The sequence below is a fragment of the Setaria italica genome, chromosome II (assembly GCF_000263155.2).
Source record: "Setaria italica strain Yugu1 chromosome II, Setaria_italica_v2.0, whole genome shotgun sequence".
Taxonomy (NCBI): Eukaryota; Viridiplantae; Streptophyta; class Magnoliopsida; order Poales; family Poaceae; genus Setaria; species Setaria italica.
In genome coordinates, this window is record NC_028451.1 from 9,670,551 (window position 1) to 9,696,117 (window position 25,567).

At 42.5% G+C, this 25,567-nt stretch overlaps 3 protein-coding genes across 3 annotated transcripts; 1 reads left to right on the forward strand and 2 right to left on the reverse strand.

Moving 5' to 3' along the window:
- Positions 1-2,594: 2,594 nt before the first annotated feature.
- Positions 2,595-6,099, reverse strand: LOC101783291 (UDP-glycosyltransferase 91C1). Its single transcript, XM_004955879.2, has 2 exons — positions 5,579-6,099; positions 2,595-3,806 (listed from the first exon to the last, which is right to left on the reverse strand). Exons 1-2 carry the CDS (start codon positions 6,047-6,049, stop codon positions 2,766-2,768), a joined length of 1,512 nt encoding a protein of 503 aa, XP_004955936.1. The 5' UTR covers positions 6,050-6,099; the 3' UTR covers positions 2,595-2,765.
- Positions 6,100-6,229: 130 nt separating this feature from the next.
- LOC101783698 (chromatin assembly factor 1 subunit FSM) lies at positions 6,230-14,399 on the reverse strand. The gene is made up of 13 exons (XM_004955880.2): positions 14,191-14,399; positions 12,932-13,422; positions 12,743-12,842; positions 11,015-11,150; positions 10,835-10,943; positions 9,130-9,485; positions 8,443-8,796; positions 8,188-8,269; positions 7,986-8,120; positions 7,346-7,714; positions 7,128-7,265; positions 6,998-7,043; positions 6,230-6,698 (listed from the first exon to the last, which is right to left on the reverse strand). The coding sequence occupies exons 2-13, from the start codon at positions 13,412-13,414 to the stop codon at positions 6,541-6,543; spliced, it is 2,466 nt and encodes an 821-aa protein (XP_004955937.1). The 5' UTR covers positions 13,415-13,422; positions 14,191-14,399; the 3' UTR covers positions 6,230-6,540.
- A 5,227-nt stretch (positions 14,400-19,626) lies between these two features.
- Positions 19,627-20,121, forward strand: LOC111256368 (classical arabinogalactan protein 9-like). The gene has a single exon (XM_022824266.1). The coding sequence runs from the start codon at positions 19,627-19,629 to the stop codon at positions 20,119-20,121; it is 495 nt and encodes a 164-aa protein (XP_022680001.1).
- The last annotated feature ends 5,446 nt before the right edge of the window (positions 20,122-25,567 follow it).

Sequence of the window (25,567 nt, forward strand, 5' to 3'; positions counted from 1 at the left end):
AGGTGCAGTGTCATGCAAGAGCGTAGCTTCGGAGGCCTGCTCTTCCAGCGTGTTCTGTGCACACAGGTCGTCAGAATGCATGGGGACAACAAAACGCAATGCAACTATGGAGACAGCTCTGGTGGGTGGTGTCACTAAACAGTCTTTGTTGAATCACAGTAAAGATAAAAAAAACCAACACGAATGAGAGACCAAGTTCAAGTGTACTTAGTCTATTTGTGATGAGTGATAGATTGGATGATTTGAGACTTTTCCGGTTGAGTTCCATATTTCATATGTGCATGATTATGCTAGCGGCTAATGTGCTTCTTTGGCTCAAGTTTCATCTCAATTCGTTGTGATTTGAGGGAGTACTTTTTGTTTGAAGTTGGACCTGTTCTTCATCGACTAGTACGGCGTGCGGCTCCTGTACGTTTCGATTCAATCGGTGTAGCATGCTGCGACAAGGAGTCGCGCAGAGCAGGCCGGCACGCGCGAGACTCACTGCGGACCCGGGGGGGTGGCTTTAAAGCCCATTAAAGATCTGGATTCAAAAGATAAGATTTCAACATTTTGCCTGGATTCAACCTTTCAAAAGATAAGATTTCAACGTTTTCTCAATTATAGGATTCCACAATTTTGAAAAGCTAGATCAACATTTAAAAAATAATATCTTCAATATTTTTTCAAATCTATTTCAACACTTTTAGCAGATTGATTCAAAATTTGTAAAATACTGGATCGACATTTTGGAAAAAAAAAAAGATCGCCATCTTTTCTCTAGCGACGGTGGCGGCGTGCGGCTCCAGCTCCTGTGACGGTGACGACGCATAGCAGCAGGAGCACCCGCGCCATCCAGCAGCAGTGACGACGCAGGACGGCCGGCCTGGTGGCACCCTCTCGCAGACGGTGGCATGCGCGGAGGCAGCCCTGCCGAAAGCGGCGCCCGCGGGGGTGCCGGCGCGCGGACCGTGGCAGGGTGTAAGTGAGGGTGGCTTTGGACGTCGACGTGCGTGTGGGTGACAGCTAGGGATGGATTCGGATGGAATACGCATGGAATCGAATTCGGATAGCATTATTTACCACATTTTAATTCGAATTTAAATACGAGTATGAATATTAGCAAATATGAATACAAAATGAATATTTTGAATTTGAATTCGTATTTGGATACTTGCTCAACTTATAACATAGTGTCATAACGAGTATCAATTTTCCTTTTATCGATGGTTTTATAATTGATCAAAAATCATGTTACAAGTAGGGAGTAAATTATGAGCATAGTACATAATAGATATCTTAATGAATAACATATTTATTACTAAATAATTGAATATATCAAAATAAATATAAATTAATTATTTTTATAAATATATATCATTTAATAATAAAAATAGTTCATTAATACATTTAAATATGATTTATTTATTTAATAAATAATATAATGTATTTAAAATTAATATGATTAGTCATATAAAAATAATTAAACTTTATCATTATGTATCACTAGTAATATTAGGTAACATAATTAGTCATTTGTCATATAGATAATTTTTTTAATAGTTTAAATGGTGTAAAGAATTGTTTTATTAGCAATATTAAAATTAATACCATTTGTAATTAGTATTTAGTAATATAAATAAGTTTTAGATGGCTTCATTGGGTACTTTATTCCTTGTGGATACGGATAATGTCGGATATTTCACATTTTTGTTGAATACGAATCTGGAACTGGATAGAGAAAAACACTGAAAATCGAATCCGGATACATCCATTTGACATCCACATAAAAAACGAATACGAATACCGATATCTGGTAGTTTTAGCGGATACAAATTTGGATAATTCGAATTTCCAGACATCAATATCCATCCTATTAACAGCTGTGCGTGCGAGCACAGGAAGGAAGCGGCGGACTGAAACCTGGTGCCGACTGACGAGGAAGCGCATCTGACGGATGAGAATCACCACACCGATCTTAAACACTGGAAGCCCAATAGTTAACGGGCTTCGGAAACTATATAGGAATCCCGGAACCAGGCAGGTTAGCAGCGTCGCGGGGACCTGCTATCCGAGAATATTCGCTATCCGACGCAGGCCAGCTCAGGCTGGTGGCCAAGCAGCCCAGCGGAGGAGGCCGCAGGCGGCCGCCGAGGCTGGAGACGAGCCAGGCCGGCAAGGCCTGCCTGAGCGGGTGGCCAGCGGCCCACCCAGGCGCAGGAGACGGCGGCCTGGCTGGCTCGCACCTTGCAGCCCAGGCTGCTTGACCAGCCCAGCAAGGCGACCAGGCTCGCTCCAAGCAACGCAGCCCAGCTGCAACTCAAGCAGGAGCCCATCAAGGTGAGTTTTTTAAGCCCTTTAACCTATGCAATTATTAGTTAATCACTACATCTTTGCTTAGCTACTTAATCAGTACTTCCACTTGCTAATCTTTGCATGCTTAGCCAAGTACTTTTTGACTAATCTTTGCCTGATTAGTCAAGTTGCGATTTAGCAGTGGGTTTAGCTTTTCAGAATCTCATTTTGCTTTGCTTCCGCTTCGTTGTGAGCGTCTATCATCATTCCTAAGATGATAACGTGACTTATGTCATCTCAGTGATTTGACGCGAATTATGTTTGGATTAGTAATCAGGATATAAACTTTATTGTTGGAGAGAATTTCAAAGGCTATCATTTACCCATCCTCTAATATAATCGCCCACTCGGTCCTTCAACAAATGTCCATGCGATCGTATACGTACGTATTTTACATAAAAGTCGTCGAACCCATACATAGCCTCAATTCCTCAAAGCACCTCGGTGAAGCTGTGCCGCTGCATGCAGTCCACGAGCTCGTCGACGTACCGCTCCTGCCGGCCGCCGTCGTCGCCGACGACAACCTCCCGCAGCCTCCTCGCGTTGACCGCGAGCTCCTTCCCTTCCTCCTCCACCATCACGCGCCTCACCGCCGCGGCGACGTCCTCCCGGACGAACGCCTCGCCGTCGTCGTCGCGCCGCGCCACCTCCACGCCGACGCCCCTCTCCACCATCATCCGCGCGATGAGCCCCTGGTCGGTGACGAACGGGAGCATCACCAGCGGGTGCCCGAACCGGAAGCTCTCGGTGACGGAGCCCCACCCGCAGTGCGTCAGGAAGGCGCCGACGGCGGCGTGAGCCAGCACCCGCACCTGCGGCACCCACCCGGCGATCACCAACCCGCGCCCGGCCACTCGCTGCTCGAACCCCTCCGGCAGCAATGGCTGCTCGCCGGCGGCGCTCGGCGGCTGGCGGAGCGCCCACAGGAAGCGCGCGCCGGAGAGCTCGAGCCCCAGGGCGAGCTCATGCACGCTCGCCGCCGTCACCGGCGCCTCGCTGCCGAGCGCGACGTACAGGACGCTCCGCGGCGGCTGCCCGTCGAGCCACTGCAGCGCACTAGGCCGCGCCACCTCAGGGCCGTCATCACCATGGCCACCGCCGTCGCGCGCGTCCTCCGGTAGCAGGAGGCCAGCGGGGACGACGGGCTTGCCGAAGAGCTCGGCGAGTAGGGGGAACACGCGGAGCTGAGGGGGCTCGACCTCCGGGCAGCTGCGGAGGACGAGAATGCGGCAGCGCTCCTCGGTCCTCCAGATGCGCTCGAAGTCGGAGACGCCGGACGCGTTGGGCCGGAACGCAGCGGCCATCCACGCGGCCTCATGGCGGCGGAAGGCCAGGGACGGTGGGGAGGGGAACCACCGCGGCATCGGCATGAAGTCGTCGACGGTGACGCGGGGGTGGCTGGCGTTCTGTCGGCGTGAGCCGGCGTACGCGATGCTGGTGGCCGTGAAGATGAAGAATATCGCGCAGGGAACCTGAAATTAATTCGTAATATTATATGAATGGAACATGGATGTGCGAAATATTATGGCATCAGTAAAATATAAGCTAAATGACACATGGTCTAAACATTTTTTTTGCATAATATTTCCTCCGTCTCAAATTACTATTCGTTTTGTCTTTTTAGATACATATATTTTGCTATGAACTTATATGTATGTATATCTAGATATGTAGTAGAAGTTATGTACGTGAAAAATTCAAAATAAATAGTAATTTGGGACGAAGGGAGCAGTAATGAAACATAGGGAAAATGTATTCGTATGCTACAATTCAATATGAATCTACTCGTGTCATTTCCAAATACGCAAACTAAAAAAAAGTATTTTTTGTAACTAAAGTTTGAATAATTGAATTAAATTAATTAAACAGCTACAAAACATTGCTTATTTGTGACGTAAGGGACTAGGGTTTTTCAATCACAGCTGAAATAAAAAAAGCATGTAATATTTATTGTTGAAATCATAATGAGAAGTTTCAACTAGGGTGCTTCATTTTCTCAAGGTTGGATTTTCTTTCAAAACATGCTATGATGGGAAATTATTTTGATATTTATACCGATAGAGTTTTGGTACACCCCAAAGTCCGAAGCCAAATCCCGCGGTACAAAGATCATTTGCGGCCATCTTTTTTATTTGAGAAATATATTAAGGGTCTATTTGCCTAAAGATTAGGACTCCACTTTTAGAACACTTTTAGAATTTGTGCATCCAAACATAAATCCTAAAAGTGCACTCATAAACTTTAGGAGGGTTATTTTCATTAGGAGGGTCAAGGCATCCTAATGGGTCCTTTTTCTCCTAAAAGTGGTCCCCAAACCCCTCATTTACCCCTGTTGCCCTCCCCAAGTATTTAATGATGTGAACAGTGCAGGGGTATTTAGAGGAGTAATTGGGGGTAAAAAAGTCATTTTCCCTCTTAACATCCTAAAGATCAGGATTCCATCCAAACAGCCCTCTCTAATTTAGGACTACCAATTTCTGGATCCTTTAGAAATTTGTATCCAAACGGCCCTAACCTACCACAAATTGCTTTTCAGTTTTTTTGCAATTATTTTTAATAGTGTGCGCGCTATTATTACGTATGACACCGTGCTTACTTGTCTCCCATCATTAGTGGCGGTAACAAAACCGGATCCAGTTCCTGACTCCCGGCCGGTACCACCAACGCCAACCATTGTACCAGCTGGTCCCTTTTTGTCGCTCCCAATGTCCCCATGAACCACCAGCCATATCCTCTGCAAATTGCCTCACATTCCTAAAGCATTTGCATTCCAAGCCTGGACCTCCCAACCACCACTGTAAACATTGCTAGCAAAAGCTACTCTCTCCGTTTCAAAATGCAGGTCTAGATATAACCATATATTTAAATGCATAATAAATCTATATATCTAGAAAAATCAAAACAATCGAAACGGAGGGATGTAACGGAGGGAGTACAATGCAGTTTTTCAGTTCTCGTACCACTGTCCTATAGGAGGTGTTCCCAAATATGGTCAATATACTATCTAAATTAAACGGATTGCATTAGTACTTTTGATGACTATTTATACACTTACAGCAGCCACTGTATATGGTACTCCAACTAAATGGATTGTACAAGTATTTTTGACGAATCTTCTTCAAGCTGTTGTCATTTGGATCTGGGTGGATTCTGAACAATGTTTCGCCAAAAAAACAAAAACAAAATTCACGCTGATTCTTTTAACATTGATGCAAATACGTACACACTTGCGGCTCAGTCTCACCTGATGTTTCTCGGCGATGGGGCAGAGCCAGTAGTGCGCGAAGTCGAGCACGATCCAGTCCGGCCTCCTCCCGAACCCCTCCGCCGCCTGCTCCCGACCGCCGGCGCAGCAGGCGGCGGCGAGCAGGTCGTCGAAGGGCGCGGCGAGGCCGTCGAAGGCGGCCTTGAGGAGCTCGACTTTCTCCGGCGGCAGGTCGGCCGTCGACTCTGCGCCCTCCGGCAGCCCGTCCACGCGCGGCAGCGCCAGCTCCACGATGCGGACGCGGGCGTCGGACAGGCCGGTCGGCAGCCTGGCGGCGTTCGCCGGCGTGGTGACGAAGGTTATGAAGTGGCCCCGCGCCGCCAGCCGCTTGGAGAGCTCCAGGAACGGGATGAGGTGGCCGAACGCCAGCCATGGGAACACCACGACGTGGAGGGGATGGGCTGAGGCTGAGGCTTCCTGCTGCGGCTGCTGCTGCTTGTCTCCCGCCATTATTGCGTGCCTTTGCTGCCTGCTCTGGCGTTGGGTGGGTGGGCACTGGGCACATTGGCCGCCTAAAATGCCGTGGAGGTACGCCAATGACAGGTGGGGCGTCAACACCAATAGTGACGCCAATGGCGCGAGGAACACGTGTCATACGATTGGCCTCCTAGCGACACTTGAATATGGTTAACCAGGAACCAGTTGTCCTCTTAAAAAAATTATATTGAGAGTGAAACACCAGGAACCAGTTTGGATTCACATGGGTGTGGTACAGAGCAAACCATTACTGAGAGAAATCCCAGACTGCTTCAGTAACACAACACAGGTTAGAGCACCTACTTGCTAGTATATGGAGATTCTGTACACTGAACCTACATATCTAGATATACTTTGTATGACCTAACAAGCAAATATACATGCGCGGTGCTACACCGAGTCTTGCTTACGGCCCGAACCTCAATTATCAAGGATCAAGATGTGGCGCGCAGGGACCTCAATTATCAGTTATTGGATACCCCTTCGGCACCGATTTGTTGTTTGCTCACTTCTGATTTCAGGGCGGAACAGGGAGAAGATTCCCCTGACTTGCCCGGCTCATCGGGCGGCAGGCAGTGTTGGGAGGAGTGTGGCGCTGCACATTTCGGGCTTGCAACTTTATCTGTAACAGAAATCATGGCATAATTGTATCACTGCAGAGAACACGGCATGTGACAGTGCTGGGTAAAACAAGAGCTAATTTTGGCGGCAAGAGTTAAACACTTTTATCGATTAACAGATGTGATTCGTATCACTCGTGTCAAAGCTTGATTTAAACACCACAACATCTACCATACTTGGGCGGGAGGTTGATAGATGAGATATCTAAATTGTTTCATAGCAACACTATATCACGTTTCTAAGGCAGAAAAAGTATCACTCGCAAAATCTAGTATCAAACGTAAAGCATAACTTGAGTACCTGGAGAAAGACATACACTGTACATATCCAAGATATCCTTCTTAACCTGTTCAAAATGGTACTCTTATCTCACATGAAGAAAATATAGCTACAAAGGTTCAGGGAATATTAGTGTAAAAAAGCAAAATACCTGCCAGCGGTTATGGGTAAAGTCAGCTATCTCCCGAACTTTGTTCTTCAGTTGCAACTTAGAGACACATGGAAATCTCTCATGTAATAAGTCCACCAATTTGCCCATCCCATGAGAGCATGATGTAACTAGTTTGGCCTGCATAACAACATGATTTAACAGGAAATCTTACTTTACTGCAGAGAATAGTGCCATCTAAATGTCTTCCAGAAACTTACAAATTCAGGCATGTCTGACTCTGAAATGGATTTGGATGGTACAGGTGTTCTAGGGCTCTTTTTGTTTGATTGGCGAAATTCTTGATCTTCTATTGTCACTTTAGCAACCACAGGCACATCAATGATAGGGCCGCTGGGGTATTTCTTCATACAAAGAGCTTGCAAACAGACTTTCTCTGCAGTGATACCTTCAGCTTTCTTCAGGTCAAGTTTCCTATGATCTAGGTTGGATATGACTAAAGGCATGTCTATCTTGAGAGCATCTTCTGTGGCTCTATGAAGAAATCTCTGCTCATCTGTAACCCCAGGGTTGCTCAGCATGCTGCAGGATTCATCATATTTGACAGATACAGGCTCATATTGCATTCCCTACATAAAAGAAACGAAGGCTCTGAAGAAGTAATCATGCAATGAAGGAATAAAGAACAACAGGTTTTTCACATTACTACAATTTCTGCTCAAATAATGACCCAGGTTTTCAATCATATTTTTATTTTCTATAACTACGGGGCCCTATTAGCAATACATATATCCCTAGAATGTTGCCCATCTATCAAAACATGTAAAAATGCAGCATGCAACAGAAAGATGAAATTGACACGTTCAGAAGGTTAGAGAGGTGGTTTTAAGAAAGCTATACCTCATCCCCTGAAAGATCACCATCAGGCACTACAAAACTGTTCTCAGTTTCCTCTTCCACATTAATCACGTAATCACGTTCATTCATAGTCTCATCATCTTCCTCAAAATCAGATAGTCTTTCACCAGAATCCTCCTGTATCACGACTATATATACTGAGAATTCTTCTCCACAGCAGACAAAAAGGGAAAAGAGAGAATACCTCTTCCCATTCTTCATCACTCTCAACATCGTAATTGAGTTCTGGGTCCCTCTGAAAGGGTTGCCTTCCACTAACTGTAGAACTGTAGAAAAAACGATTTTATATGAAATGCTGTCTTTATGCATGACATGAATGAAAAACCACCAGTTGAATTCGACTATGCTATTCTCTAAACAGATTTTGTTAATTAAAATAAAAAGACGAAAAATCGATATAGAGAAATCTGTGTAATCATACATAATATCTGGAGCATACCTCTTCTTTCTCCAGGTACCGTAATATGCTGGCCTAAAGCTTCTATCAAACTGCAAAAGCTTCTTGACCAAAAAAGCTGAAGATGATATGCTATTCTGAACAGTTCTAGAATGGATATTCTTCCCATGAGATGATATTTTCAGTTCATCAAGAAGTTTGCTGAAATCAATGCTTCCTGTGCTCTCCTGAGATGACTGTTCTTTTATTGGAATTGGCATATTATCAGAAGGTGCAGTTGCAGAGGACTTCTGTAGCTTTAGCTCAAGAAACAACTGAACCTTAGGACTTCTCCTAACACACCAATGGTGCAATCTGTTATGTTGAGAGAGTTTTCTCCATCTAGAAACATGTTCCCTGCATTGTAAAGTCACAATAAACTTGGCAATCTATAATGATCATCAGGTGATCTGTCTGCTTTCCCAATTAATGCATTAATACTTCATTCCAATCATGACTGGCATTTTAACCTTTTTTTAACTAGAATATAATGAAAATGTTGGGGAAAAAATGTTCATATTGATTGAGCATACAGGCTTGCAACCTGATTGTATGGTATCCTTTGTGGTTAACATTAAAAAATGTTTCATAGGATTCACTGCCAAATAGAAATCTGATTGTATGTTATTCTAGCATATATTATTAACTGAAAACTTGAAATAGATGCAGACGCAATAAATTATAACTTACACCCAGAATTCCCCCACTCTCAAATGATTTGCTTGAGACAATGTACAGTCCATTGCTAATGTAGCTGCAACAGGAAGTTCTTCAATAGTTCCTGATGATTTTGAATTTATAGTTTTCTCCAAATAATGATTACCAGAACTTTCCATGTTATTATTCCGCTTTCTTATAAATAGACCCTCCATGAAGTTTGCTTGCTTTTTAGTGGAAGCCTTCCTTTTCAACTCAGCCTCTTCCTTCTCTTTCCTCTTCTTTGCCCTCTCTACTTCTTCCTGATGCTTCTTTAGCCGCTTATTTTCTCTCTCGACACTTTTTGCTTCCCTCTCAGCTTTTTCTTTCATATGCTTAAGTTCCATATCCTGTAATATCATAGAAGTTATTTAGAATATCAGACAAAGCATGATTACGCAGCACAAGTTAATTTATTACAGCCTTCCCCAATAGGAAAAGAATCTAACCTGGGTCGTATTACTACAGTTATTAAGGAAGTTATTACTATCTATCACATCACAGCAGTGTCATTGAAGGGATTGCTTTACAACAGTATTCTTTATGGCAGCGGCCCATCCTAGCTCAGCATTTGGATCTTGATTGGACAACAGTACTTAAATGCACAATGCTCTAGGCATCATAATTGTGATTGGAAAGTTCCCACTTGCCAAAATTGCAGTTTTTGGGTAAAAAACTAGCAACAAAGCAATGGTTAATCAATGTTACAGCTATTATCCACGGTTTTAACTTGTAATGTACAAGTTGAAATCTTTCAGAAGTTCACTTTATCATTTCATTGCTTCTAATATTTTATTTTAGACGCTATGAAACTGTTTAGATATAGTTCCACTACTAGATCGCTGAAGATGCAACATATGATGAGGCCAAGACTCACATACGAAAGGACGAAGAAATAGAAACAAAAGTTCTGACGTCTAATGAGATATGAAAAAAAAAGAAGCATGTTTTTGCTGGATAAGTCTTTGCTGGTTGTCTTGCTGCTGGTCTTCAAGGACCAGCTGCTGTACTGGTCCTGCTGGTCCTCAAGGATCAGCTGTTGTACCAGGCCTTGTGCTGCTGGTCCTGCCTAGGATTGCAGCTGTTGTTGACTGGAGGACGGTGGGGCTGCAGCATATGCTTGCTGCAGCACCACCTTTGTTGACTACTTTTAGGGTAGGACAGTCCTAGGCATCTTAGACTAAATAGGACAGCATCAAAAAGGCATCTTAGACTAGCATATGCCTTGATGCTTGGCTGGTTGGCTGCTTGGCCAGCTATAAATATGTATCCCCAACCCTTGGTTGGACATGGTATTGTGGAAAGAAAAAACCAGAAAATTGCCCCAACTCTTCCTAGTGCCATCCTCTCGATGAGAGTTACAGTTCAGATCCTAACAGTTTTAATCGACTTTCAGTAAGACCCAACAAGTTTCCAGTCAAGTCTCAACTTCAAAATAACCTCCATCAATTTTGAAACCATCTTCACTCACCATGTAATGAATAAAGATCAGCAGATACAAATATCTGGAAGATCACAGAGCATTAGATATCCAATTTTCAACAAGCTATTTTAGGCAAAGAACTATTTCAATGGAAGCGAACATGGTACCATCGGATATATGGGCAATATAGATTTTATTTATCATTTTTCCAGAGAATTTATCATTAATTGCAACGTTAGATACAACACTGTTTTTTTAGTCAAGAAAAGAACTTACTTTCTTCTTTTGCTCATTTTCGATCTGCCTCGCCATCATTTGCTGTTCCTTCACGGCTTTCCTGGTAGCTTGTTCCTCTTGTGCTTTTGTTTTGCTTTGCATTTTAGTTCTACAGGTAAAAGCAAGATCCAGTAAGTAGTTAAACAATTTAAAAATATGTTGATGAAGTAAGATAAGTACATGTCAGCATCAGTCTTCTCTTTTGACTTCTCAACATAAGAGCAAATCTCATCCAGATTTTGCACTTCCACAGCATTTACTGAACAACTGTTCTGGTTGGTATGAGTATTAGGAGCGTCTTTGGCAGCCAGCTTGCCTATAAGATAAAATATGGAGAAAACATTCAGCGTCCGTGATTCATAACATCATATTCTACATGTTCAAAACTCATGTTGTACTATTGTAGGGCAAGAACAATAACTATAAATGTCCAGGAGTAATTTCAATGATAAAATTCTGTCAAAATTAAATCACAAATTCGTGACAGAGTGTTAAACTAGCACTAAGTCATCGAACTACAGTCAAAGACAGATACTTGGACAATTATGAATTGAATGTGGAATGTTAGGAAGTAGAAAAGATGGCAACAACCAATTAGTAGCTTCCGAAACTCTTCTTATATAAAACCTAGTTTCGCACAAATCCAAACTTGTTTTCTTCCCTGTAGTTGGTACACTTAGGATGCAAAATACAAATATGCAAAACAAGGATGCTCCAAATGCCTTCCAAAGATTCACTAAAGTGCCAAAGCTGGAGTGCTGAGAGTACACTGCTACACTTACTGCAACAACATAACTACAATTGAACAAACACCAATTGAGGATATGGATATAAATGAAATTTATGTGTTAGAAAGTGGGCAAAAGGGTACTACCATGCAAAGAAAATAGTAACATGATGATGCCTTTTTTGAAAAAAAAAGAACTGCTATAACTATAAGCTAGGTTTAAAAAGTAATAAACTTCAAAAAGGACAAACAAGCATGATAAGGTACATGTCAGCTCAATGATCAAAATTGGAATAAATGAACTGACCATTTGACCAAAGTCCCTGTCAAGTAATGGAAACCAGTAAAACTGATCAAGCAGCTGGTTGTTCATGAATTTGAAGCAATTATTCCAAGTTAATAAAAATCGAAACTGTAGCCCCTCTGCTATGTACAGACATTTTCCCATTAGACGAATAATATAGTGTGCAGACTTGATGCATATCCACCACTGGATACACTACACATTTGGTTTTCCCTGTCAGAGATTTTCTTCTTTTTTTGGAAGTAATTATGTCCAGTGTGTTATATAAAATCTCCTGTATTACAGTGCCCAATAAAACATTAGCATATCCAACCATCAACTTAAGTGGTCCTTGTTCATATATCCTAAAAGAATGGACATTCATTTCATCTACGACAACTTCTTCCATCTTAGGTTGGAGTAATTTGTAAAGCTGCTAATATATATGACTGCAAGCAGCGCATCAAAATAATGGAAAGCAAGCTTAAATGGCTTTTTTTGCAAGACAATTATGGTTCCTCCTCCAATTTGCTGGTCTGTCTGCTCTTGCCACACAGCCTGATGAACCCTCTTTTGAGGAATGGTGGAAGAAGGTCGAATGCTCGGTGGGCAGCGATTTGAAGAAAGACTAGAAAAACAGAGAAAACTAGAAAAACAGAGAGAAGTGCAGAGGGAGGTGTTTGTTCATTCAATCAAATTCAGATAACCATGGCAAAACTATAATAATGAGCACAGATTAATAGCAGTAATGTAACTAAGATCATGCAGGAGAACCAAGCACTAAACTAGAATCAAATGCTTCAGATGTCATTTATTTATTTTATAGATGCATCCACATTAACAGCATATATTTTTATACTTTAAGGACAAAATTGGGGGAACAGAAAAATTACCAAACCTGAAAGAGACAGAATCCTTTCATGGATTAGCTTTCGAGCTGTCCGTCGAATGCTCAAACTACTATGCAGATGCGAGGGTAACAATGCTAAATCCAGTGTCTGTCCCATAGTCATATAATAGATAAGAAAGCTTAAGGATGGCCATTCAATGAAGTTGCACTAGACAGGAAAAAGAATAGTATTATTACCTCCCAACACCAAAGGCATGAATCAGACTCATCCTCCAGCTCATCAACATCCATAGCACAAATCCCATACGAAGATCTCCTACCAATGTTGAGCACCGAGTTTCGCACTGAAGACTCTGTGACACCATCTTGCAACTTCATTCTCTTGTAGATTTTATCTGTTAACTTTGCACAAGGGAGACTGCTCTCCTCCAGCAAGCATGCTATATTCGAGTCACCTGTCAAGCACGCAAGCTCCTCTGGATTCAGATGATGACCAGAAACCTCCTTGTAATATTCATACAATGCATCAATTTCTTGTTGCCATTCAGCAGAAGCAGATTCTTTATCCACTATATCCAATTCAGAGGAGGCCCTCTTCCTCTTCTGCTGCTTCCTTGCTGGCTGTGTTGATTCATGCTCACAAGAGACATCAAGACACATAGCACTGACTGCTACGGATGCAAAATCCGGAGCTGATTCTTTTGCTTCATCGCCATCCATCTGAAACCCTTTGAAAATGTAGATTAGGCGTTATGCATTAATGCAAAATTGCAGACTAGCTAAATGTAAGAAAATTATGTCATCCGAACAGTTATTGTCCAGCAAATGTTTGGCACCAAACAAGAAAAGACCAAAACAGAAAAAAAGCATCAAAACAGATTCATACAAGCTGCCTGATCAATTCACTTCACAACAATTACGCTAGAAAATTAACCACTGTCAGTTCAGTTCCCACCAACCAAAAGAAAAAACCCCCAATAAATGATTCTTTTGCAGAAAGGAACAGGCAATTAACCACATTTCTGTCAGAAACAATTCAAGAAAAAGCCCATGATCCGGCTAAATTTTCTGAACGGGATTTAAACAAAATCAATTAAAATGCTGACGATACAGTTCCCATCAACAGAGCAACCAAGAAATCGATTCTTATCCACAATTCAGATTAGCAAAGATCAGAGCATCGTAAGAAAACCAACAACTATTACTTTCTCCTGCTCATATAATCAAGCAATCACCCACGATTTTCCGGCTAAATTTTCTGAGATTTCAACAGAATCGCTTAAACTAACCACTTAAGCAAGACAAACCACCGGCCAAGAAAGTAGCGGGGAAACCCCCAAGAACCTCCATTCCGCTGCGTTCCTCAATCCAAGCACCCAGAAATGAAAGGAAAATCTCCTAGTCAAGAAAGAACCTTGAATCCAAGCATTTCCACGCACCAAACGAAAAGCCCCCAAAATTTCCCCAAGAACCCGCGGCAATCAGCCCCGCGTTACCTCCAGACCAGCCCGGAAACCACCGGACGGCCGCGCACCCCGACGGGTTCTCCGAAGATAACTCCGATTTCCCCTTCCGTTTGCTACGCCTCGTGTCCCTCGCCGCTTCGGTCCGGTGGAAAAGGAAGCGGCCGGAGTTGAATGACAACGTTTTCTCCGCGAGAGCGTGAAGAGATTCGTGCGGCCGAGGAAGCAGACGTCGGGGATCAGGTTTTGGTGGGGAGTGGAGCGCGGCAGGGGCGGTTCGGGGGCGCGTGGCGGGCTCACCTTCCCGCCAGAAATGAGGGGATGAAGTGGAACTGCGAGGGTACATAAACGAAATTTAGGTCATGTTTAGTTCCCTCCAAACTCCCAACTTTGACACTATGCAAAAAGAAGATTCCCCATCACATCAAACTTGCGGTACATGTATGGAGTACTAAATGTAGACGAAATCAAAAACTAATTGCACAGTTTTGTTGTACTTTGCGAGACGAATCTTTTGAGCCTAATTAGTCAATATTTGGACAATAATTCACAAATACAAACAAAACGCTACAGTTGCGCATTTATGGCAAAATGCCAATTTTGCCACTCCCAAATTCGGAACTAAACAAGGCCTTAGATGGAAAGCACCTCGATTTACCACACTCACGAGAGCCCTCGAAATACGAGGCAATCTTGGAAGAAAAAATTATAAAGAAAGAAGTCGTACATGAAAAAAAAATAAGTACACGGAGCACGACCTCTTCCTCCTTTGGCCAGCACTTCATCTTATCAGAGATTTTAGGTTGGGATAGGAGGATCTAGAGGGATGGCTAGGGAGGCTGGATGGAAAGGGTTGGTGGTGGTGGCATCGTGGGTGCAACAGCATCAAGCAACTGAGACGATCGTAGCAGTTAGGTAGGTGATGGATCGGAAGAGGCTGTGGTGGAAGCAGAAGAGTTTGGGTTGGAAGGGGTTGGGGTAGGGGAGGACGGTGAGGAGGCAGAGGGAGAGATAGGGGGCGGTCATCGCCGGTGAGAGAAAGTTGGTGCTGCGAGGTGGGTGATTCGTTGATGTCTAGAAAAGAATATGGGAGAGTGGGATACGAGTGGAGGTAAAGGATTCTTTTTTTTTATTTCACGGAGGCCACGTGTAAAGGTATAGGTGAGCGGGAGGGGTAGGGAAACTCTCGACCAATTGTTATCCGGAGAACCCTCTCCCTGGTGGCATCCTTGTTTTATAGCATTTATGTTAGGCTAGCATTTAGTATTTCTCTGTCTGGTGATGTTAGCCTAATAGTAGGTGGGTGGATGTAAAGTAAAAGTCGAATGATAGAAATTAAGTATATATACTAAGAATGATGCATATTTATGCCATTTGTGGTGGTGCTTCTACTGGCTTGTAGAAATGTATATTTAATTACTATCTCATATTTTATATATGTAGTGGCTATATTCTTGCATTGCGTCTGTATGTGACAAGTGGCACATATTTATTGAGGTTTCTTGTCAACTTATCAGCATTGAGTTCCTAGGCTTACACATCATGTGATTTTATAGGAGAGGAAATATATGGAAAGAAAATAGAAGAACGGATAGGTTTGCGTGTTTTTTTAATGGTGTTATCTTTGTACACAGTGACCATGTATACATTTAATTAGTCAAGATGGGCAAACCTAGATGCCACGAGTTAGATACAATGCTTCTACCCTAAATTATAGGTTATTTTGGATTTTTTTAAATTCATAGAGCTTGCTATCTATATGCATAATAATATCTATACATCTAGAAAAGTCAAAGAGATTTATAATTTGGAATTAAGGGAGTAGCTATTTAAATTTTACATGTGGTGAAAAATATAGATGTCGGAGAATCAGAAGCAGAGTTAGGAGGCGCTCTATCAAACATACCCATAACATTCGGGTTGAATATTCTAGCGGTCTAGCCTTGGATGTAACAACATGATACATTGCATGAAATTAAACCAGTAGCATCATGATACTTCCGAATATGGACATAACTTTGCAGAAGGGGTTTTAACAAACAAAACATACCACCGTGCAAGTTGCGGTGGGGCGAAAAATCGAAGTGTGCGCCGACAAATCCGTGTCCAAATTGGATTTGGATTTGCGAAATCCATCAATTCAGCAGACTCCTGCCGACAGCAAGCACGGATCAGCTGCATTGCATCGTCAGGGACAGGTAAGTTGGGTACAACCCTTACCCCTCCTGATCTGATTACTACTCTTGCATTGCATCTTATGCGAGATAGGAATAGGATACTGAAGAATCCTAATTAGGACCCCAGTTAGTTTCCTAATCTTCCTCCACCGTTGCAGTAAATCAGGCCATGGAGAGGAAGAAGCACCTGCTGGATCAGTTGGTGAAGCCGAGCATCGTGGCCGGGAAGTTGAGGCAGCTGCTGACCCACAAGTTGGAGTGAACTTAGATTGCTCAATCAGGCGGCTCTTCCAGCAGCTTGTTCATGTTCGAGCAGCCATCTCATCCTCCTCTAGTGGATCACGGCCGTCCGATGCTTGGTTGAACGGCGTCAAACACTTATCCTCAGATGCACAGGGATCTCTTGAAGATCTGCATGACTGCATTACAAGATGATCCTGGCCATGCTTGATGTTGGGAGACACCGGAAGAAGGCAGTTTCCAATGTGTCAGGCACTTCTTCACCAGAGGAACTTGCCATCTTATCGATTACCGACAAACTGGAAGGCCTGCAACTTGGAAGTCCTGGATTGTCTGGTGCAGCTATTGATATTCACAATGAAATGCTATCACTTCCTTCTTTGGTCATGCGGTGCATCCTTTTGTGCCGTGGCATTTTGGGCGTTATGAGCATAGCAAGGGAGCTGGGATGAGTGCACACACTAGTATACCACCACGCGTGACTGACCCTATATATCTATTGCCTATCTTTATCAGAAGTCTTTTGTATTTGGATCTCTCAAGCTGCAGTGGCCTTACACAGCTGCCTCCTTCCATTGGCAACCTTCATAATCTGGCTGCATTGAACCTCTCTGACTGTTATTCCCTTCAAACATTGCGGTGTCACTAGGAAGACTCAAGAATTTGTAGATTCTTGTTCTTTCCTGCTGCCATGAACTAAGGAGTCTTCCAGTGTCACTTTGTCAGCTTTCCAAGCTAAGATTGCTGGATTTGGCAGGCTGTTTCAGCCTTGAGTATTTACCTGATCCTCCGGTCAACCTTGGCCATTTAGAGAATCTGAACCTTTCAGACTGCAAGCAACTGAAGGTGCTTCCGCAACCATTTGTTGACCTTCACGAACTGAAGTACTTGAATTTATCAGGCAACCATGGAGTTGATTTGGATGCTGAGTACCTATGTACACTTGCCAATTTGAAATGCGTAACCCTGTCGCCGATTACCAATGTTCAAGGCTTTCCTGATTCCTTCCTAGGGCTTGCGATCCGCCTGGACAGGTTAAGATGGTGGAAGAACAAACGTGTCCATCAACATTGCAACCCAAAGGTCACTAAATAATTTTAATCATCTAACCAGTCCTAGATGTTAATCAGTTGATTTATGAATAATATTGATATTAAAAATATTTTTTTGTACACAGGCTGCTTCTATGCATTCATATAGGTGTTATGACCAAAGTATTATTAATAGGTTACTGTCTGATGAGGATGACATTAGTAGTGACAAGACAGTCACTTCTATTTGCATAGTTGGTGAAAGTGGCATGGGCAAGACTGAGCTGGCCGGCAAATTTACAGTAACCAAATGATTGTGGACACCTTCAATTTGACAATATGGGTATATATGTGTGATAAAAAGAGGCTATTAGCCAAGATAGTAGAATTTACAAGTTGTGCATATTGCATTGATGCCCCAATTAGCGCTCTCGAAGAAATTGTAATAGAAGAACTTACTGGCAAGAGGCTCTTACTTGTACTAGAAGATTCTGATAGTAAGAGCCAGTACTTGTGGAGTTATGTACAGAGGCTGCTTAATGTTTGTGCAAAAGGAAGTGCTCTCATTGTAACCAGTAAGAGCAATGAAGTCGCTAACCTGGTCGGAGGAATGCAAACGTATTACTTGAGTCCTTTATCCAAAGAAGAATGCTTCATGATTTTCAAGGGACATGTGCTCGGTGGTTTGGATATGAGTAGTTACCCTGAGTTAGAAAGCATTGGCTGGAAGGTCGTAGAGAAATCTGGTGGTAACCCAATGTGCATAAAAGCCCTAAGTGGGTTGTTGTGTCCTTCTGAAATTGATTTGTCTGAAACTGATATGCTTGTCGATAGTACCTTACCAGCATTATTGCGACTTTGCTATGATCTTCTGCCAGCACACCTGCAGCACTGCTTCAAATTTTGTTCATTGTTTCCAAAAGGTCATATCTTTATCAAGCATCACATCATCCGGTTATGGATATCTCAAGGTTTTGTCTTACCTGAAGAAGGTAATCAGCCAGAAGATACTGGGTTGCATTAGTTTGATGAGTTCGTCTGCAGATCATTTCTTCAGCGCCATCCTTTCCTTAATTTTCAGGACGATGAATTTGTTATGCATGAACTGTTTCATGATCTGGCAACCTCTGTTTCAAAGAACCAATACTTCAGATGTGAGGAACCATTCTCCAGCTTAGCTGAAAATATTGGCAACCTATCGATTGTTCTCTCAGATTTTAAGACGGTGGCACTAGCTAAAGAAGCAAGAAATCTTCAGTGTTTCTTAGTTGTCAGAGGATCCTTCCCAGTTGTGAGAATTTTGAATTCAGATGATCTCTTTGTGAAATTTAGATTCTTAAGGGCACTAAATTTGATATACAGACATAGTAGAGTTGCCACGTTCTATTGGGAACATGAAACACTTGAGGCTCTTGTCTCTCAACAACACAAATATCAAGGGCCTTCCATTTGAAATAGGTCAGGTAGACACTCCGCAGACGTTGGAACTCAAGGATTGTTGCCAACTTACTGACTTACCAGAAACCACAAGTAATTTGGTAAAGCTTCGGCATCTTGATATCCAGAAAGAACCTGGCAACATTAAAGTCGGCGTGCCTCGTGGTATCGGACAGCTGACTGATCTCCAAACATTGACAGAATTTAATATTGGGAATAATTTGTCGCAATGTTCAATTGCGGAGTTGAAGAATCTGAATGGACTAAAGGGTCATGTTCATGTACCATGGCTCGAGAATATTAAGGCCCTGTTTGTTTAGACTTTCAGCTAGCTTCTCGCACCAGAAGCTGAAAGCCTAAACAAACGGCAAGCTTTCGAGCCTAGCTTTTTGTGGGTCAAAAGCTCTGAAAAGCCATGTTACAATGGAAAATTGGAAAGGAGGGAAAAACGAGCTCCTAGGTTATTTACCCGCCCGCTACCGGTAAAGTACTGAATCGGTATGTTTCTGTTTCATCTTCCGCCTCCTCCTCCACCCCAGCTCGCGCCGCCCGCTGCCCTCCCTCTGCCCCTGCTCGCGCCCGTCATGCCACCCTCCCTCCGCCCCTGCTCACGCCCGTCGCGTTGCCCTCCCTCCGCCCCTGCTCACGCCCGTCGTGCTGCCCTCCCTCCGCCCCTGCTCGCGCCACCTGCCGCCCTCCCTCCGCCCCAGGTCACGCCGCCTGCCTACCGCCCTCCCTCTGCCCCAGCTCGTGCCGCTCGTCGCCCTTCCTCTGGCCTAGCTTGCGCTGCCCGCCTGCCGCTCTCCCTCCGCCCTAGGTCACACCGCCCGCCCGCCCGCCGCCCTCCACCCCTGCTCGTCCTCGTCGGCCCTATGCAAGATCTGCTTGCCCGGCCTTTGCTCATCCTCGTCGACCCCTGCTCGTCCTCCCTCCGCCCCTACTCGTCCTCGTCGGCCCCTGCTCACCCGGTCCCTGATCTCTTCCAGCCACTCTCATCCTTAGAGAAGCTGGGTTGCCAAACGAACCTCAGCTTTCAGAAGCCAGCATTCCAGGACGAGAAGCCCAAGTTAGCTTTCTGAAAGCAAAAGCTCAAACAAACAAGACCTAAGACGATGGGTGATGATGCCAGTGAAGCAAATATAGTTGGCAAGGACTTCCTAGAAGCTTTGATGCTGGAGTGGTCTTACAGCGACGACAACATGGATGATTGTTTAGGCCATGAAATTGCTAATAAGATTCTTCGAAATCTTCAACCCAACAGCAACCTTCAAAAGCTTATCGTTCGAAATTATGCCGGCAATCTGTTTCCTCTTTGGATGCAGGAACCTTACCTTATCAAGCTTGTCTCAATTACACTTGATAACTGCTATGGATGTAGTGAGCTCCCATACCTTGGCGATCTGCCATGTCTGAAATTTCTCTTCATACAGAGAATGAATTCTATAGAAAGCTTTGGAATCGGGAGTAATTCTTTGGCCACTGAAGAAAAGCATCCTCCTAGATTTCCATCATTGGAGGTACTGACTTTATGGGAGATGTATTATTTGCAATTTTGGGTAGGCATAAATGAAGGGGATTTTCCACGGATTTGTCATCTTTCCATCAGTAGATGTCCAAAACTCACAAACCTACCCTGCCTTGTTTCACTGGTGCATCTGTCAGTACATTACGGTGGTCAAGTGCCATCCTTCTCAGAACTTGCATGACTCTGAGTCCCTGAAGATCGAAGGATTCCATGAGATTCGGTCTATTAGTTTTCCCCATCAACTGACAACGTTGAAGATCTAAGGGTTGTGAGGTGCCCAAAACTTGATTTGGTAGGAATTTCACTGGAAGATCATCACAGACAGAAAGTGGACGGTGGAAGGTAAATGAGTTCTCTTTTACAGTAGGACAGTAATTCATATTGTTATATTATTATAAAAAGGTAACCTTCTTAGCCATGCCCCTTCTTACATGCCAAAAAGGAATTAAAAAACAGTGTGGTTCCTTGCTTGGTAGAGATTCTCTACGGGAGCCGATTTTTCGAGAGAAGTGATTCTATAGCTGAAAGTGATTCTCTTTGATTCTTTAGCATAAACTCTTAAAATCAGGATGGAGAATCACTTCACAGAATCAAGAGAAGCTACTTTTTTCAGCTCCTAGCCTCTTAGTTGAATCAACAGAGAATCACTTCTCTCTGAAAAACTATTTGGCAGATCTTCTGCTGGATTCAGCAGAGAATCAGCTCCGGAAGCTCTGCCAAATGCACCTAACAATGATGATCCACTTCTTGCCATATTAACAATCGGTAGTACAGGTTAGAGTTCTTTTTCTCTGTTGTAGGCAACAATACTGAAAGGGGATATCACTTTGGATTGTCAATGTGTCACCATTGATGCTGTATCACTACTGCAGCTTCATCAATACTTTCTTTAGTTATATTCACTAATACATAAATCATTGTATAAAAATGACAACAAAATTACTCTACATTATAAGGAAATACAATGTGCCGGATTAATTATTTTATTTGAAGTAACATATTTTCATCAAAGTGTCACATAGGAATCCTCGGCAATATTCTAAAGAAAATTATACTTTGGAACAGAAAAAATTAATATGCAAGATGCATCCTTTAAGTAACCTACAAGATACTAGTATTTGTAGTATTTCGTTTCCACAACAATGGTAGAAACTTCTGCATGCCCTTTAATTTGGGAAAATTTATAATATGGTAAATCAAGTTTTCAAAAAGGAATTGGATAATGGGAAAAACTGGCAAGTTCTTGTATATCTGCATGCATACTTATTCACAAATTAAGTTAGGTGGCCACTGTGCCTCTTTGTGGTTAACTACTTGGGGAACGAAGAATGGGAAAGAGATAAGAGAATGAATATGAGATCCAGAGACGAGTTAGTTTATTTATTTCCTTCCATAAGTCATAGACTTTGGGTATAGAACCTGCACTACACGTTGTTTTTAAGTTAAGTTTGGCTCTATTCATTCACTCACAAGTTCAGGATACACAATTATTATAAAATTGCATTGGTGGTAGTGGAAAGAATTGAAAAAACTTGCACCAGATTTTTGAATGGCAATCAGTTTTCTAGTTCTTGAGGGATACTTAATTGTTTCCACATTTACAGGAAAAGTCCAACAAAAAGGTCTATGGTACTGAAAGCCGCAACAGATACAAATCTCCAAGACGACGGTTGGAAGTGGGAAAAGAATGGAGAAAAAATAATATATTTGGCTCCAATAATGCAAGGTTAAAATATAATGTTCATAGGGAAAACTACTATCCTTTTCTAATAGAGCTGTTGCATCTGTTTCATCTTTGAGGAGTTGCCTTCGTGTCCTTCATTTTTATAATCATCTTTGAGATTAAATCCAGGAAAATCACTACACATAATGGTATTATATTACCATGCTAATAGACTAATATAGTAAATACCTTTTCCATTAGGATTTTATACTGTGTTCAGCAATTGAAGTGATTATTACATTTTCTGTATCTAATACAAAGTCGGCAACATTTCAGGTCATACTACTGCAGATGCCTTAACAGACACTCGACAGGATGTTGCGCAACGAAGATTTTGCACCCCGGCGACACTGACCCCAACATGCTGTGTGCAATGTATATCTCTGAGCACAACCACGAACCCCCACAATGATCCGCACCATAAACCATCCCCTGGACCTGGAGGGACACGTAAAAGAAAGGAATCGGACGTATCTAGTGATGAACGTCCGGCAGAGAGACGACGGAACTGGTGGCCCCGACCGGTTTAACCGGTGGTCGTACTATGTCAGTCCGGTTATAGTCCAGTCATATTAATTTGTTGAGGTTTTGGCCTTTTGCTTTTCCGGAAATTGCTTCGGGCTTAGTCGTCTTTTGAGACACTGCTTTAATTTTGCATAAGCGGCTTTTCTTAATCGATTTTTAGACTAATTAAGTCAAGCCATGTATAGCATTGGCCAGTAAGCAACATTTGGGTGAAGAGAAATCCAAAATCAGTCGATTTGGTAATCAACAGCCACCAGAAAAACAATGAGTGAAAACAAAACTGTATCAACCAAATAATACATACAAGAAAAATAAAACTAAACATGGAAAACGAATGAATGTTTTTGGACGTAGTTTTCATTCGTTTATTCCACGCACGGCTGTGGGCTGTTTTTTCATTTCTCAGCCCATGTTAGCCCAATAGGCTGTAGTCATGTTTCTTCGACGTTTTTTTCCCCTTCTTTTCTTTATTTTTTTGACCGGTCTTTTCTTCTTTTCTGATAGCGTTTGGCAACATTTTTTCTTATTCTTTTCTACTATCACATGACATCAGGTTATTTCCCTTTCTATTTCTTTCTTCATTTGTCTTTTTTTGTTTCCTTCCTTTCTAATTTTCCTTTCTATTCTATATTTCAATTCACGTAGGACTAGGGTTTTGTTTTCTTTTTCGAAGCTACTAGCGTCTGGACGTCCGATCCAATCGCTTGCATGCAACAAGGTAATAATTTTATTTCCTATTTCGTTTATTTAAGAAAATCTTAGATTTACAAAAAGTGAATAAACGTAAAGATATTATTGTTGAATGAGTAGAAAACACCGATTTGATACACTACAAAAAATGTGTGGATCTATGATGATGAAAATTTTATGACACATTTGTTCTCATCATAGATCTATGATATTTCTGGCTGAAAATGTCATAAAGTTTCACATCCGAACAAACTTAGTGACAAAGTTACGGAACGTCATGAAAGTATCCACTGTAGCCTAAAAGAAATTCGTAGTTTTGTGACGATATAACCTCCGCGAAAATGTTATAAACCAACGAGGGTCCCACATGTAAGTTTAAGCTGATAAATAGGGTGGTAAAATAAAATAGAAAATGTGCTCCTCCTGTAGGTCGAACCTGCTACGGATCAAATGGGAAGTCTTTACCACGATTGGGTCCCACATGTAAGGTAAGTTTCAGGTGTGAGTGTGGTAGTTGGCGGCATAAAAGCCCACGCTGCAGCTAAAAACTAGTTTACCCGCCGCCGCTCTCCTGTGATAGGGAATAAAGAAGAACAGAGAGAAGGCAGCTAGGACAGAGCACTCCGGCAGATATCTGCGCCTCCCCGTGGTGGCTCAGTCCTACGACAGCACAAATCTAGTACTTCCTGTTGCGGCGCGTCAATCTGGTCAGTAATTTTAAGTTGAATTCATCAAAATTTCATTTCGCATTGAGGTCTTTCAATTTGGTCAGTAATTTTGAGTTAAATTCGTCAAAATTTCCAAGATGGATAGAAGTTGGATACACGATTGTCAACTATTAACCCCCGAGCATGAGAAAGGGGTCAATGATTTCATGGAATTTGTTAAGAGTAGATACTCTAATGATGAACAAATACTATGCCCATGTTGTAGATGCTTGAATCAGTCTAGATGTACTGTAGATGTGGTGAACCTGCACTTATGAATGGGATGTCAAGCACCTACACTAGGTGGATCCATCATGGAGAAACATTCGAGGATAAGGTTCAGGAAAATGCAAATCTGCAGGATAATGGGGTTCAGAAAAATGCAATTCTGCAGGATGATGGGGTTGAGGAAATTGCAATTATGCCGGATGAGGGGGTTGTGGGTAATGCAGTTCTGCAGGAAGATGGTGATCAGGAAATGGTTCAGGAAAACGAACACATATCGGGTATGGAAGGCATTGAAGATGGAATTTCTGAAATGATAGCTGACATGTGCCACGCTAAAGAGCTTGAAGAGAAAATATTAGAATGTATAAAGGAACATATAAACCGTAAGGTGTCACGGGATCTAAATATACACAATTTACATTTGTTGTGAAGTGAAGTTACTTCATATCAAGTCTTTCTATCGGATCAGCAATGCCGCATTCAATGCGCTTCTGAAGGTGTTATCCCTTGCTTTCCCAGGAGAATGTGTTCTGACATCTTACGTTGACGTAATGAAGTACATAAGTGCCATGAGACTTGGCTATAAATCTATCCATATTTGCAAGAATAATTGTTTATTGTTTCGTAAGACGCTAGAGAAACATGATGTGTTCCCAGTGGTGAACACTACAAGAAAAATCTTCCAAACTATGACGAACCAAAAAGTATCATAAACGCATTTTTTTCGTCATAAACCGTGAGTCATGACGCGGGAGTGACGAAAACCCTTCGACATTAGTCCAGTGTCATAAACTGCAACTAGTGACATCCCTTATTTCGTTGTGTCACTAAGATTATGACACCTATGAATCGTCAAACAGAATCATCATAAATGGGTTTCTACTGCTTTACCACAATGGACAGAATCCGATGTGACATGATAATTGTGATAAATTATTTTGTCATAAAATGAATTTGGCCAATTTGTTGTTGGGTTGAGCCCAAAATTGTTTCCACAGGTCAATGTTGTTTAGATAGCCCAAAATTGATTCCGGTAGGACCATTTGTTATTGGGTCAAGCCCAAATTTGTTCCCACAGGCCAATGTTGTTCGGATAGCCCAAAGTTGATTCCGGTAGGCCCATTTGT

Excerpts from the sequence above, each read along its gene's own strand:
- LOC101783291 (XM_004955879.2), bottom strand. The coding sequence starts at position 6,049 with ATGGCGGGAGACAAGCAGCAGCAGCCGCAGCAGGAAGCCTCAGCCTCA. Across the intron at positions 3,807-5,578 it reads CCATCGCCGAGAAACATCAG|GTTCCCTGCGCGATATTCTT; the intron begins GTGAGACTGAGC and ends AATTAATTTCAG.
- LOC101783698 (XM_004955880.2), bottom strand. The coding sequence starts at position 13,414 with ATGGATGGCGATGAAGCAAAAGAATCAGCTCCGGATTTTGCATCCGTA. Across the intron at positions 8,270-8,442 it reads GGTACCTGGAGAAAGAAGAG|TTCTACAGTTAGTGGAAGGC; the intron begins GTATGCTCCAGA and ends TTTTTTCTACAG. Across the intron at positions 7,044-7,127 it reads TTACCCATAACCGCTGGCAG|GTTAAGAAGGATATCTTGGA; the intron begins GTATTTTGCTTT and ends CATTTTGAACAG.
- LOC111256368 (XM_022824266.1), top strand. The coding sequence starts at position 19,627 with ATGCCACCCTCCCTCCGCCCCTGCTCACGCCCGTCGCGTTGCCCTCCC.